Source organism: Lycium barbarum, chromosome 7, assembly GCF_019175385.1.
Source record: "Lycium barbarum isolate Lr01 chromosome 7, ASM1917538v2, whole genome shotgun sequence".
Classification (NCBI taxonomy): domain Eukaryota; kingdom Viridiplantae; phylum Streptophyta; class Magnoliopsida; order Solanales; family Solanaceae; genus Lycium; species Lycium barbarum.
The window spans coordinates 88608918-88625281 of NC_083343.1; the positions used below are offsets into that span (position 1 = coordinate 88608918).

Sequence of the window (16364 nt, forward strand, 5' to 3'; positions counted from 1 at the left end):
TGTATTAGTGTGCTTGGTTAGAGGTAGTCAAGGGTGAGGGTTGTATAAGAGTTATTGTAAGGGTGAAGGATTATGGGAGTTAATTCCTAGCTTACGATAGAGTTGTGAGTTGCTCGGTTAGTGGAGTTGAAATCCTAAAGGGGTAGGTTGTGTTTTTTAATCCTTTGAGCAAGGAGTTTTCCACATAAAAATCTTGTGTTGATTCTCGTACTGCATTGCATAAGGGAACTGGTACACGATCAGGTCCCTCATATACTATTTGGTGGACGCATAGCCTGCGACAATTATATTTTTTCAGACTTATGATTATTTAATCTCATGTTTTACTCTCACCATGCATGTTTATATCATATTTCGCATTAGCTCATGCCCCATATTGATTCAGCTTGCCATGTGGTTTGCTCGGTCACATGCAGCATGGCGCCGAGTGTCGCGTCATGCCCAGGCCATGGTTCGAGGTGTGACAAGACAGCTTGGAGGACCTTCTCAGTAGGTTGCACAGGATCAGCGGATAGTCGGTAAGCTCTATTTGTTCCGGACTTGCCTGGTCTTTTGGGTATGATATTATGTTTACGTTTATGTATATCTTGGGTATTACGGAGCCCTGTCCCGACTGCTATGTTATGTTATGCTCACTCTTAGAGGCTCATAGACAGGTGTTATATGTATAGATGTTACATGTGGCCTTGCCGTCCTTAGTTTGGTACTAGTGTTATTGTTGTGGCCTTGTTGGCCATGTGATCATATGTAGATATTAGTGGTAGCCTTGTCGACTTGCATTTATGTTAGTATATTACTGTGTTGGGCCTTTTCTGTGTACAGGTGATTCTTTTACGATATATACATGTCATATGATTTATCGTAGTTGTTATAAGTCGAATATGTTGAATGCACGCTAGGTGGTACTCGACAGGTAAAGTCGGGTGCCCGTTATGCCCTATGGTTTGGGGTGTGACAGTTAACTTTAAGATGATGAAGAACCCGAGCTTATCAGGAATAATCATTAAGTTCTTCAATTTGTCTAGGTTAGGTTTTATTATGGTTCTATGTATATATCCTTGGGAGTATTGTGTAATATGTGTTCGTTGGTTAAATTATTGTCATAGGCGGACTGTTCAGGGAACAAGTCCTTCGGTTAGCTAGAACCTTTATAAGGCTCCTAATTAGTAGATAATTAGGGTAAATCCTAGATATTAATAGCTCCATGACTTGGTAACTTTTGGATTGTATGGGTAGGCTTATGTCATTAACTTTCCGGATTTTTATATATACTAGTGTTTGGACATGTATGTTGGACGTGCCATGAAAATAGTACAACTGGCAATAAATATGATACATATTACTTAATAATTTAAAATAAATACTTATAAAAGTGTAAAATTTCTGGCCGAGCACTAAAGTGGCTCAAATATCCCTTTTAATAGTAATTATATATAATTTCAAGAAATCAAATATCCCTTTTAATAGTCATTATATATAATTCATGAAAGCTTGTCTATGATATTTATTCTTTCTATCTTCTTCCAATAACTTATAATTACAGTAATCGAAATAGTAATCTATGCTAGCCGAGCACTAAAATGGCACTTTAAAAGTTTAATAATTACATGACTCATTTGCATTATCTTTAAAGTTCTTAATTAAAAGTACACTTATTTATTTTGAAATGTATTTACTATTATGTACATTATTCTTAAAAAGACACTATTTATTATAAAGTGTATTTATTATTTGTACATTATTGTTATTGGAATAATATTTTCTTAAAGGGCAAAAATGTCGTTCAATATTTTAATGACATTTTCATTATTCATCTTAACCTTAGGATATATATATGTGTGTGTGTATTGAGACAATTATGAGTATCTATTTCTTTTGCATCAATTTCTTCTTCTTTGTTCTTCAATTAATCCATGTTATAACTTAGAAGGTTCGCTTTATAGGTAGTAGCTCGTCAGGTGCCTTGTCGCGATCTACGTGTCAAATTTGGATCGTGACAAATTTGGCATCAGAGCTCTGTGTTTTCAATTTCATTGGAGTCTTCAAACAATGTCTAGTATAGCCTCACGAATCGATACAAAGATGTCTGTACTTATCTTCGAGGGTCACACATACATTTTAGAAAGGTTTTCGTACTTCTAAATCTTATCATGCTACAATGTTGATTAAAACAATAACCCTTATTTTATTTCTTGAACATAAAGTTATGACATGTTCGTCTCCATATGCGAAGTGAGGGGTTGCAACAACAACATGAGGCACATTGACGGGTGGGGAGGGGAAGAGCCGGTTCACAAGGACGGACTCCAACAGAACCTCCCGCTATGGATGTAGATAAACCTCCAGTCGCTAGTCATGCACCACCCAAGTCGCCGACAAAGGCGGAGCTTTAAGTCATTCCACTGGATGAGAAAAGGCGTCTTTCTCCGAGAAGGCCTATCGCTATAAAAAATTTGTTACAACTTCCAACCAAGATGATGCGATACATCTCTATGGTTAACATTGGTACTTTATGAAATTATCCCTAAAATTAGTATTTTTTTATATAATATTTTGCTTCATGTTTTCTTCTTCGCATGATTAATATCTGCATTAATTATGTAGAATTTTATGTATTAGTTATTTATGCATAACAGAATGCTGTTATTTGCACTATGTAAATTAAAACTACTAACTAACAAAAATAACCTTTCCTATAGATCAATATTTCATATTGTTAGAATATAAAAAAATGTATCTTAAAATGCACATTATGTAATAATTTTTAGTATAAGAAATCATATAAAAATTAATAATTCCTCTATTGTAATTCCCGTACATACAGCATTAATTTTTGCAAACTAATTACTAAAAATAACTTGCTTCTAAACCAAAAGGTTCTCACCAAATTCCTACTCGCTTCTTTCCTTCCTTATTTGGAGAAGAAAGAAAAAACGAAAATGCAATGAACTCTTCTCTTGGATGCAACTCTAATTAACAAAAACCTCTTACATTTGTTTCTTCATTAAAACCCATTTGCAGTATCTCCAAATCGTTACTTTCGTCAACTCAAAGTCTAAATGGATTTCTGGCAGAAGGCTCGTAATTTCGCAGAAGAAGCAGCAAAACGAACCCAGGAATTCACAAAAGAAGCCGCTAATCGTTCACAAGAACTAACCATTGGTTCTTCCAAACTCTCCGACGTCGTTCTAGAAGCTTCCAAAAGATCCAAAGAATTCGCCGTTGAAGCTTCCAAGCGATCCAAAGAAATTGCCGTCGAAGCTTCCAAACGATCCAAAGAAATAGCCGTTGAAGCTTCGAAACGCGCAGATGTAATTGTTACGGAAGCTTCTAAACGCGCTGATCAGATCAAAATGGACGCGCTTAAACGCGCTGAACAGGTCAAGTTTCAAATTCCGTCTTCATCTGCGCCTCAAACGGCGTCGTTGGATGCACCTACGCCTGCCGATCTCGAGAAATTTGGAGTTACGGATGACTTGAGGGAATTCGTTAAGGGGATTACCATTAATACCTTTAAGGATTTTCCAATTGAAGGTAATTAATTTACTCTACTTGAATGAGGGGTGAAAATGTACTACTTAGGGGTTGTTTGGTAGCTGGTTAGGAGTCTTGTTATTCATGTATTAAAAACCCACATGTATAAGTTATGAGGAAATTTTATGCAGGATAGAAAATGGAATAACTAATACATGAATAAGTTATTAGGAAATCTATGTACTCCATTATTTATGCAGGATAGACAATGGAATCACTAATACATGAATAACTAAACCCTGCATAAAATAATACATAGATTCTCTCATAACTAATCCCTGCATTACTAATACCTGCATAACTAACCAGCTATCAAACGGCCCTTATTGTACTGGAACAACTATATTATTTCAATTTCTGAGTTCATTTGATTGCTGAAAGAAGTAAAAATGATTGAAAATTGGATCAGTGAGTTCTCTATGATGAATGTAAAAGAGAAATTCAACAGATTGAGGATATTACATTTAGTTACGTCACAATTGCAATCTAATTTTTCTGATTGTAGGAAATGCAAAGAAGATCTCTTTTCTAGTTGTTTTTGTGTTTTGCTATTTGGGGAACTATTACTGTGGTCCTGGACATATAAAATGTTTTAGGGCAGAAGTAAATATGGAACTACAAAGAAGAAACTGCTAGAAGCTCTAAAGAAACCAGGTTTATTTATTTAGTTATGCAAGGTTTTATACGGACAAGAACATGTTCACATTGTTTTGTAGTAACCTCTACATTCGTTACGGTAGTTTCATTTCATTTATTTGAGATTACTACATGTATAAATTTTCTTTCGAGCAACCCCTACATTTGTCACGGTCAGTCATTTCATTTCATTTATTTGAGATTACTGCATGTATAATTTTACACATGCATAATGATGACACGGTGTATAGAGCAAAACCAAATATGTTCAGGAAAACATTTTATAATATTCCGCTCTAGCTTGAGGTGAAGCTTATAATTAGATCGTTGAGTTAACATTTGAAGCATGTGAGAGTGACAGTATTAATTTTCAAAGGTGGTAGTACATTAGCATTAACCTAGAAATCCATTGGTTCATCTATAACCCAGCCTCGCAAATTAGATCTACAATAGATGCACGACCTTCTTTCAATTCACCAGGTCCAGCTACTAGTCTTGACAACCAATTGTGTGTTCTTACTGGCGGAAAATCCTAACTGTGTTTATATTCTATAGAATCACTGTTTATCATGCCATTTGTAGATTTTCTTAACATTCAAATGGTTCAAACAGGCAATAGGCTTAATCAGCCTCATCCTTCTTGGAAGTGATGAGATATATAAATGTCATTGTGCTTTTTTCTGGATTAAGCACCATGCAGAATTTGCAAATGGAACATGCCAAGTCCAAAGCATGGCAATTGGGACACTGTTGGTTGCACCTCTTATAGGAGCTGCAAAGTTAGAATGATATGGGAGAATTTAGATAAAATCATGAAGCGTTAACAGTTAGCTAAAGAAAGTTGTACTATATTGAAGCAACTATTTGCTGTTCTCATTTCTTGAATTCTAATAGCGAAGAACAATTTCTATGTAAATAAAATTGAATCCATATCTTTTTGAGATCCTCATCTCTTGCATTAATTTATAGAGCATGCCATTTGTAGTTCTTGGCAACAAACTTGTTAAAGATTGTGATTTCCCTCATTTATCAACAACTACTCTATTATGCCTCCTTACCAAGCTAGTTGGAGTCGGCTATGTGGATCCTTAATATCCAAACACTCCATTTGGACCAGTTTAATTCCAACTCAATAAACTATCAGGAGGATTTATTATAAATAGACTTGTTTTATGCGACCAGCAACCTACCAAAATCCTCCTTCTTAATCTACGCTTGGGACCGTGGGCCGTCTATTTGAGCAAGCTCTCATAGGCAGTGTTCTTCCCATTATTTATAAGAAAAGATTGTGATTTACCTTACAATTTCTAATGATTCTTCCATGCTTAATCACACTTTCCTTTGTTTCTCTCTTTTCGGTCGCCTATTCTTTAAAAAAAAAAAAAAAAAAAAAAAACTAGTTTAATTGAAGTATGTCTCCGCGTGCAGATGATTCAGTGATCTCTGATATTCCTACAGTCTCAAATGTTCGGCAGGATCTTACAGAATTTCAGGAAAAACACGCAAAATTTGTTCTTTCATCTGTTAAGGTATGACTTCTGTTGTTCCTTATAACAAAAGGGGGTATGACTTTTGTTGTTATCATGCTCACAGAGTCGGTCAATCAATAAACTACATCTTAATTCCAAACCAGCTTGGAGTCAGCTATATTAATCTTCTATATCCATTCTGGACTAATCTGTCTCATTTCATAAGATACAGGTCGGAACATATTGGTGAATTCAATATTAAGATAATTACATTAGTTTTAAGTTCGTCATCAATCTATTGTATCTCCTCTCATTTATCTGTACTCGGTACTGGTTATTCTTTGGGAATTCACATAGAGTTACCCGCTCAGAGTTATTAGTTAAGAAGGAAATCAGTCTTATGCAGTTATGCTTAATCAAGCCTAAATCTTAAAAGTCTCAACTTTTGTTGCTTTATTTGCTGTTTTGAGTTTAGAAGGTCCACTGTCTGTCCTGTTTGAAGTTTGTTATATGCTATTCTGATTTTTGCTGCTGAACCATATCTTTTTTGATCTTGAGGTCTATGGAAAGGGACTAAACTGTTCAGAATGTGGGATTTTTGTCTGTTAAAGGAAAACAAAAGTGTTTTTTTTTTCTTTTCGAAAAATTGTTATTGTTAGTAAGAGCATTACTCCCTAGACCCTACTTGTGGGGATTAAACTGCGCATGTTTTGTTGTTGTTAGTGAGAGCATTACTATGGTGTGTTTGCAGGAAATTTCAAAGCTAAGATATGAGTTATGCCCGCGCATAATGAGGGAGAGGAAGTTCTGGAGAATCTACTTTATTCTGGTTAGCAGTCATGTGGGCCCGTAAGTACCTCACTGGAGATCTTTCAGTCCATGTCACATAGTAATCTCTTATGCAAACTTACCTGATTCTATCACTACTTTTGGAGTACGTTGTGATGTTACGCAGAATCATGTTGGCTTTATAATTGGGTACAGGTTTCACTGTAAAAGAGCTGACGTAATTTAGTCAGGATTAAGCGGTGAAGATTTTGACAGTTTATTAAGAAGAGAGTTTAGCCTTTCCGAGGGTTCCGATAGTGGGAATGTACTAGGCTAATTGTTTGACGATTACAGACTAGTGTTATTCTCATTTCGTCTGACGCTATGGAAGGGCATGTGCTGAGCTGAATTGTTTTTCTTAACCAGTTTCTTTTCATTTTCCTTATTCACTGATAAGAAGCACATTCATAAGAAGACAGTATAGTGATAGACGGTGTGATTGTCTCAGTGATAACAAATACTAAGGATGTCAGTGTGAGAATAAAGCTTCTTAGCTCCTTGGTAAATCTGAAGGTGTATCTGAACGAAATGTAATCACTGCTTTACACCTCCAAAAGCCATATATATTAATCATACTACACATTCTATTTGTTGGTTCAGGACATGTAGGAATGTCATCTTGAGAAATCATTGCCTTGAGCTTAAGCCACACAAGTAAAGATTTGTTAAAACTCAATCTAGAGCATTCAAGTGATCCTTCTGCACTTTCTCTGGTGAACTCACAAAATCCAAAAGGAGATAACCATTTAATGGTAGTTGAAGATCTCTTATAAGATTAGACAACCTTGACCAAAAACCCTAAACAAAGGCTAGTGCACGAGTAATTAAAATGGAATAACAAATTTTCTTTCTAAAGATAATTCATGAATTTGCTGGACTTTGAATGCACGGGGTTGTTCTCACAAGATAATTTTTCAGAATAGGGGGATCGCATTATGCAATAGATGCCATTTATGTGAGGCTGGCACGAAATTTGTTAACCAGCTATTCATTCACTGCAAGTGGCTTCACAACTGTGGCAGCTCTTCCTCATTATGTTTGTAGTTAAGTGGTGTATGCCCAGAACAGTTGAGGAGAGAAACAAGATATGGGACATAGTCTGCATCTGCTGCATCCTGTCGAAGGAGCGAAGCAGAGGGTTTCTTATAGCAAAGCTGAGGAAATTTCTAAGTTTAAAGTGCTTATGTATTTCCTGAGCAGCCAAAACCCAGGTTAGGACAGTGGGAGGTGACTTAGAACACTTCTCGGTTGTGATGGGGTTTGCACCAGGGATTAACCCTTAGCCCGTTCCCTTTGGTCTTAGTGATGTATGAATTGACATGATATATTCAAGGGAGGTGCTTTGGTGTATGGTATTCACGGATGACATAATATTGATTAATAAGACGCGCGGTGGAGTTAACGATAGGCTGGAAGTTTGGAGAGAGGCCCTAGAGTCTAAAGGTTTCAAGTTAAGCAGGACTAAGTCAAAGTACCTAGATTGCAAGTTCAGCGACGTAACACATGAGGCAGAGGTAGAAGTGAAGATTGGTGTACTAGTCATACCCAAGAGAGAAAGCTTCATGTATCTTGGGTCTTTAATTCAAGGAGACTGGGCGATTGACGATGATGTTGCATATCGTATTGGAGCGGGGTGGGTGAAATGGAGGCTCGGTTGTGGGGTATTGCACGATAAGAATGTGTCGCCAAGGCTTAAAGGTAAGTTCTACAGAGTGGTGGTTAGACCAACACTTTTGTATGAGGGAGAGTACTGACGAGTCAAGAACACCCATGTTTAGAAGATGAAAGTAGCAGAGATGAAGGTGCTCAGATGGATTTGTGGGCATACATGAGTAGGAACGAAGTTATATGGGGCAAGGTGGGAGTGGCTTCCGTGGCGGACAAGATGAGGGAAGCGAGACTGAGATAGTTCGGGTACGTGAAGGGGAAGTGCGAGAATGCGCATTTGAAAAGGAAGTGCGAGAATGCGCATTTGAAAAGGTGTGAGAGATTGGCTGTAGCAGGAGTTGGGAGAGGTAGAGGTAGGCCGAAGAAGAACTGGGGGAGGTGATTAGACAGACATGTCACAGCTTCAGCTGACTGAAGACATGACCATAGATAGAACGATATGGGGGTCGAGGATTAAGGTAGTAGGTTAATAGGTAGTTGAGTGGTTTCCTACTTTTACTACTATGATTTAGGTATTGGTAGTTTTTTTTTTCTCCAATGTGTATTAACATCTGTTGCTGCACTTATTTTGTATATTGTTATTTTGCTATCTCATTTTTTTCTTTCAACCCTGCGTCGGTACATTTGTTTTGAGCAGTGTTTTGGACGGCGCGCGGTGACAAAAGGCGACAAGGGCCTGCCTCGCCTTAAGGCGCGGCGCGCGGCGAGGCGCTCGCCTTTTTGAAGTGTGGCGCCAATAAATACCAAAAAATTAAATATTTAATTGCATATGTAAATAATCAAAATCTCACTAGCAATAACATATTGGCAAATATTTCAATTCAAAAATTTTGTTGGGCCTTTGGTACCATAATTCCAACCTATGTCTTTTTTGCTAGCGTCCGACGATTCCATTGAATTTGAACCTACTGTTTATAACTGTATAACAAAAGTTAAACAATTATTGAACAGAAAAAATAGGAGCAAAACAACCACTGCCTCACTGGTCCAAACAGAGAAAAAAAAAACAGAGGAAAAAACAGGAGAGAAAAAAACAGAGCAAAAAACAGAGGAGAAAAAAACAGTGGGGAAAAAAACAGAGGAGAAAAAAACAGAAAAAGAAGAAGAGAATAGAAGAAGGAAAAAAAAATGCAGAGGTGGCCGGAAATAGAGCAGTTGTCGCCGGAAAAAAAGAAGAAGAAAGAAGAAGAACAGAAGAAGAAGAAGAAGCAGAAGTCGAAAATACAGGAGGAAGAAAGAAGAAGAAAGAAGAAGAACTGACGAAAAAGAAGAAGTAGAAAGAGACGTACCTGAAACCTTGAAGGAGAAGAGAGGAGAAGGCAAAAAAAAACCCTAGCTGCTATTTTTCTTTTGTAAATAAGTTTCATTTAAGTCCTCCACTTCTTTTAATTGCTTTTTTTTTTTTTTAAAAAAAGGCATCTCGCCTCGCCATAACTGGGCGCCTCGCCTTGGCGCCATTAGCGCCTTTGGCGCGCCTTTTGAAGGTCTGCTCGCCACAGCCATAAAAGGCACTGCAGCCTCGCCACGCCTCTCGCCTTTCACAACACTGGTTTTGAGCCTAGGGTCTATCGGAAACAACCTCTCTACCCCACAAAGGTAGGGGTAAGATTTGCATACATCCTACCCTCCACAGACCCCACTTGTGGGATACACTGGGTATGTTGTATTTATTTCCCGTTTGGTTTTTGGTGTAAAATGAGTAATGTCAATGATGTGAAAAGCATAATGAACTCTCTTAGTCTCCTAGCTAGAAAGGGAACTATAGTAATCAGGTGTAGACACTTCACGCTATCTCAAATGCCTTTTTACTCAATATATGTTACTTATTAATAATAATAATTCATGAATTTAGGGATAATTCCTTTATTGATGCAACAAATTGGTGGTGTTAACACATCAATGAAGACCTTGTGGATGCTTTAAAGTTTAAACTAAGAGCGATGCCTCTCAAATAAAAGAACAACAAGGTGATACATTTTAAATAGGTAATAGAGGCATATAGCTGCTTTCCAGGAAGGTGAGGTCCATGGTAAAATAGGCAGAGTATTTGGTTCAAAATGCCTAAATATTTAAGACCTCAATTGTTTTTTTATAATCGTGGTGTCCAGACCAGCTTACGCGCACCTCGATTAATTCCACGGGATACCTACTACCTCCCACCGACTCAAGAACCGGGTAGCTTTGTCCACCAAGGCTTGGAAGAAATCACCTAGTGTTTTTTCCTCCAGTATGCAGGGGCGAATTTAGGTGTAAAAAATGGGGCACGTGAACCCATGATCGCTCGGCAAAATTAGATATTTTATGTACATATTTTTTAGAATTGATCTAATATTATTTGTTGGAACCCATGCTCCAAAAGGGCTGAATAGTGCACTTGGTTGAATGTTGAGTTATTTAGTCCAAGGAATAGGGATCGAATCCCATCAAATACCTTTTTGTTTTTGGTCCCTTTTTAGTGGTGCACTCATGCTCTAAAAATTCTAGATTTGCCTCTACCAGTCTCCACTGAGAGTTGAACTTGAGACCTCATGGTTCTCAACCCACTTCATTGACTACTAGGACACACTCCTGGGTGCGACAAACCTCAATTTCTTCTCAGTACAAGTATGCTTTCTTGGATTTACCCCATATATAGTAGTGATAGCTTCACTAATTTAGGTTACATCTGAATTAGGTACGAAAGGAAATACATGGAAGAGGCTGAAAAAAAATCTGTTGAAAAGGCACAAGTTGAGAGTGAGAAGGAAGTTTCATCAGCTGGAACAACTTCTAAACCAGTAGTTGAGGCAGCAGCCCAGAAAAATAAGAAGGCAACCTCATCAGACCAGGATTTGGATGTTTTTCTCCTTGGAGAAGACAGCGATGATGGACCAGGTTCTCTATTTACACTTCAACTATTTTCCAACAATGGATTGTTCTTTCCTTATTTGCTTAATTCAGGAAAGATATAGTTTTGTAGTCAATCTTTCTTTCCCTGCTCTTTGCATGTGTCAGTTTTCTAACGAAAGGAAATCAAAAGGAAACAAATAAGAAGTAAGATTAGACTGAACATACCAACTTCAGTCCTTTGTAATATATTATCTAGGTGTCATTTTCCCTTTTTAGTACAAGGCATTATTGGATTGATACAAACTTTTTGAAACCTTACCTTTTCAAAATAATAATGTTAATATTCTGATAAAAAAGATAATAGTAATAATGGTTGTAAATGTTCCTCTGTTTCTTGCTAAATTTTAGTTTGCAACTTTGCATACAGTTTATGTGTCCACTCCACTCAAGATTGTGACCGTAATCTGTTGCCATCATGGATTAAGAAAATAATTCTAGAAAGCGATGCAGTTATCTTTAGTTGTCCTGGATCTGCAATTACCATCTCTGCTTGTCATCATTCAAGTTTTATGTTCTTCAAATAGTACTTAGAATAAGTAGTACTATATGCATACACATATGCACAAAGATCTGCAAGACAATTTCAGAAAACCCAATCAAGAGCATAAAACTTAAACACTTCCTTCTCATTCACTAATGTTTTTGTGCATCTTTCGTTTCAAGCACGACTTCTTTTCACCAAATAACGTTCACCGTGGTTGATAACCCCGAGCCCATGCTTCCTGATAAAAGAAAAATAACGTTCACCACAATAAATTATGTCAAATGTCCACATAGCATTAGCAATCACATGAGACATCTCCATTTTTCTTTGCAGAAGCTTAAAATGTCCACACTATTAACCACCAAAAACTGGTCTTATTTCTTTGTTTTAGAAGTAATGTACACACTAACTTTATGAGTCTCATTATAACTTCTGTTTTATTTTATATTTCATGTGTTTTTCAAGATTGAATATGTCGTTCATTTTTAGATTTGCTTTTCTTGTTGCTGTTGATGAATCTGAATTTTTGGTTGGGGAAATTAAACTTACCAGAAATTCTGAATGATCAAGTTGCAGCACATTGACTATCTGTTTCATTTGTCAGATGATGGGGATGATGCCTTCGATGATGACTTTGACAAGATATAGATTGGTGAGTCTTATTTAATCTGTTTTAGAACAAATACTTTACCAGTGACTTATTTGTTTCCCCCCCTCAAATAACATAAGTTGAAAGTTGAGCCATAAGTCAGCAACTTTAACACTTTCTAATGGTAGGGTGTAGGGAACTTTTAGTATGTAAAACAAATACTAAAGGCGGACAATCTATGTAGTGGATAACCTAGCCCTCTGTGTATTTATGTTAGTTGAGAAGGTTGGGAGGGGCAGGGGGGTTGCACCACAGCTCAGGGTGGACTCTTGCTGCTATCTTTGAGCTTTCCCTCTATGATATGGGTGCATCTATGCGCAATGCATATGTGGCCATCATTTGGAAGTATGAGACCAAATATCCATGTGATATGATCAAAATGCTATTAGTCACTCAAAAAATATCGGTGCATCTATGCGCAATGCATATGTGGGCATCATTTGGAAGTATGAGACTAAATATCCATATGATATGAGCAAAATGCTATTAGTCACTCAAAAATATGGGTGCATCTATGCGCAATGCACATGTGGCATCATTTGGAAGTATGAGACTAAATATCCATATGATCAAAATGCTATTAGTCACTCAATTTTTTTTTCCATAATTTGAAGAATAAAGCATATTAATCAAAATATTCTCTCAAAGATTTCCTTTATTGAGAAAAAGAAAAAGAACGATTTCCCCAAATAATTTTCGCAAGTCAAAGGTCTTATGGTTTCTAGAGTGGGTTCTAGGCATTACTTGTGTATGTGATAGTTCTGCTAACTTAGACAAGTCTGCAGGAAACTCTCAATGCTGGGAGTAAGTGCATAGCAATGGCTGCCTTCTGCTCGGAAAGTTTGGGCATGAAGTCCTTCTGGATGAGGTATTCCTATGGGATAGCATGATAAAGCCAGCTACACCAGTTAGTCAATACTCACCATATTCCGTTCACCCCCATCCTTCGACTGTGGAGTTCTGCATTTTATTGTTCTTTATTTTGTGTTATATTCTTTACTGGAGATACAAAAGAGAAGATGGGAAATGGAGGTCAAATAGTATAGGATGGTATCTTGGAACTGTAAATTTGAATTTATTGTTATTTTCTTTTGTCTTTATGCTGTACTAGCATCCCTATCCCAAGAACCTTTACTGTTATTTTGCTCTCAATGTCCTTGGACGAGATTTGCTCATTCACATTTCGTGTTTTCAATTCTTCCGAAAACTCATTTGACAAGACCATCCTTAGTTTTTCTCTCATAACGTTTAGATTCTCCAACTGTCCATTATGCAAATTTAAATAGATATGGAAAGCAGGGAGATGGTGGCGATGAAGAAGTTTGGGAAGCCGCAGAGGTGTGCTTTGGAGGAACAAGAAAAGTGGATGTACATGGACTGAGCAACTACGGGTGAGAAGTTCTATAGGGAGTGAAAGAGTGAGTATACCTGTGGGTCCCGCACTTGTCATACAAAGGAGAAGGCCTCACACAACTGACTAATAACTCACACAGAATAAATTTCTCTAACAACATACGTAGTGTAATCCTACAAGTAAGGTTTGAAGAGGTAGGATGTATGCAAGCTTACCCTTTGTGGGGTAGAGAGGCCATTTTCAATAAAACTTGCTCACAAGAAAAGTTTTCAAAGCAAAATTTCTCAACAACTGGACCTATAATATTGTTGCAGACAAAAGGAAATAATTGGAATAAGGCTGGAATGTTAAAAACAGTTTAAAGGATTATAAAATTTGCAAAGATTGAATATAGTTCACTACGAGTCAATTTCTTAAGAGAATTCACTGGGTGGGTTCATGGTTTGAGCAAGGATAGATAAGACGTGACAATTTATAAAATAATATCGAGAAGCAGACAACGGACACTATGTTAAGTTTTTCTGAGTTGTAATTTTGCTAAACGTCTAATATTTTTAGACCTTTAGCTGCTTTTCTTTTATCAGGTGAACCTTGTAGGTCTATTTGGCTGACTAACAAGAAGCTCATCTTAATTTCTACATCTTAGTATTTGGGTTCATGACTAGTGAGGGGAAAATCTTAGAAGTGTCAGGGTTAGTAATTTGAGTTTGAAATTTGGCACAATGATTTTTTTTGGGGGGGGGGGGGGGGGGGGGGGGGGGGAAGTAGAATCATCTTATCATTTTAAGTGGCATATGATATTACCTTCTCGTAGTCTGATACGTGAATTAGTCTATAACAGTTGAAGTCATAAAGTTAGTTAGCAGTTGAAGTCACAAAGTTAGTTAACTGTTTCCATTAGTTAGTTAGCCATGTCAGCAGGTTGTTAGGAATTAGTTAGTTGGGTAATTCAGTCAAATGACTGGTAGAGAGTTGTAATCAATCGTTAGCTCATTGATTCCTTTACTATAAATACTTGTAATACATTTTATTAGAGACATCTATGAAAATACAATACAATTATCACTCTACTCTATTTCTATGCCATTTCATTCCTTTCATTTCTATAGCTAGTTTACTCGAATTATCTCTGAATAATTCCTGAATTAGCGCAGAATTCCTCGAGTTTTATTGAGCTTTGCAATTCTATTAACATAGGTATTACAGCAGTTGGATTCTCGGCATAAATGGCTAAAGGAACTAGGTCAAATGGGGATCAAACCTCCACTGATTCTGAACTAGAAGGTGGTGATGTACAAGAATTGTTGCAGAAACTGGTTTAAGATATTGGAGCCCTCAATGGTGAAGTTGCATCATTGAAGAGATTGGACCAAACTATTGCCCAGTTGAATGATCATATTGAAGGAAATAGAGAAGATGCTTCACCTGGGATTAATGGGGTTGGAAATTCAAGAGAAAGAATGTCAAGAGAGAGACCGGTTACTGAAGAAGAAGTTAGAGAAAAAACAACTATGAATTACGAGAATCATCAAGGGATATCTAGGTATTCAAGGTTAAATTTTCCTAAATTCAATGGTGAAGATTTGAGATCTTGGTTGTTCAAAGTTGATCAATTCTTTGATTTTGACAACATTACTATGGACAAGAGAGTAGGATTGGCTGCAATACATATGGAGGATGAGGAAATACAGTGGCATCAATTTTTTATGAGGTACAGGCAATATACTTCTCCTTCCACTTGGAATGAACATGTTATGGCACTATGAAAGGTTTAGGGCTGATTATGATGATCCAATGGAAGAGATTAAGAAAATAAGGCAAACTGGTTCTGTGAAGGATTACCAAGCAATTTTTGAAAGTAAATTGACTAGGGTAAATCTTTCTCAAGAAAATGCAATCAGTTGCTTTATTGGAGGCCTTAAAGATAAGCTGAACCTTGTTGTGAAATTGACAAATACAACTACCTTATCTCAATTATACAGATTTGCTAGGATGCAAGAAGCGTTCTTAACTGCTCAGGCTAAGGTCTATAAACAATTTTCAATCCCAACAGCAAACTCTGCACCTAGTTATAAGAGAAATAGTGATAAGAAATTCCAAAGTAAACCATTGCTGTCAACGCCTGCAGTTAAAGGTTTTGTAAGCAATAAAGGATTCACCAGAAGGAGGCTTAGCATAGAAAAAATGAATGATAAGAAAGCACAAGGGTTGTGTTATTTTTGTCTAGAAAAATATGCTCCAGGCCATAAGTGTAAAAACAAACAACTTTACTTGCTAGAAGTAGAGGAATTGGAGGAAGAACTCACTCAACATGAAAGGGAATTAATGGATGGAGTAGGAATGAAGATAGTAGAAGTGAATCAACCTTTAGAGCAGATGGAGATTTCTATTCATGCATTGAATGGGTCACTAGGTTTCAGAACTTTTAGAGTGACAGGTTATCACTCCCAGAAATCTCTGAATATTTTAGTTGACACTGGCAGTTCACATAATTTCATGGATCCTGAGTTAGCAAAGACTAGGATGTGCTACCAAGTCAACGACACCTCAAATGGTTACTGCAGCAAATGGTAATATGATCAGAGTGGATAATGTGTGCCATGTCACATGGTCGCTGTAAGGAGGTGAATTTGCTGTTGATTTCTTACTATTACCATTGGGTTTTGTGAAGTTGTTCTAGGGGTCCAATGGCTATTAACTTTGGGTGATATCAAGATGAATTTCAACAAGTTAACTATGGAGTTTTGGTACAAAGGGAAGAATCATTTACTTAGAGGTGCAGGGAAACAAATCACTTCTGCTAATGCTGGCAAATTGGAGAAAACACTCAGGTAATCAGTCTCAGCTATGCAC

General features: G+C 37.0%; 1 protein-coding gene across 2 annotated transcripts; it reads left to right on the plus strand.

Moving 5' to 3' along the window:
* Positions 1 to 2873: 2873 nt before the first annotated feature.
* On the plus strand, positions 2874 to 13336 carry LOC132603529 (uncharacterized). 2 transcript variants are annotated; one of them, XM_060316635.1, is made up of 6 exons: positions 2874 to 3534; positions 5599 to 5699; positions 6391 to 6488; positions 10810 to 11009; positions 12113 to 12160; positions 12936 to 13336. In XM_060316635.1, exons 1-5 carry the CDS (start codon positions 3060 to 3062, stop codon positions 12154 to 12156), a joined length of 918 nt encoding a protein of 305 aa, XP_060172618.1. In that variant the 5' UTR covers positions 2874 to 3059; the 3' UTR covers positions 12157 to 12160; positions 12936 to 13336. The 2 variants fall into 2 exon arrangements, with proteins under 2 accessions (XP_060172618.1, XP_060172616.1); XM_060316633.1 differs by having other exon boundaries at positions 2876 to 3534; positions 12943 to 13336.
* The last annotated feature ends 3028 nt before the right edge of the window (positions 13337 to 16364 follow it).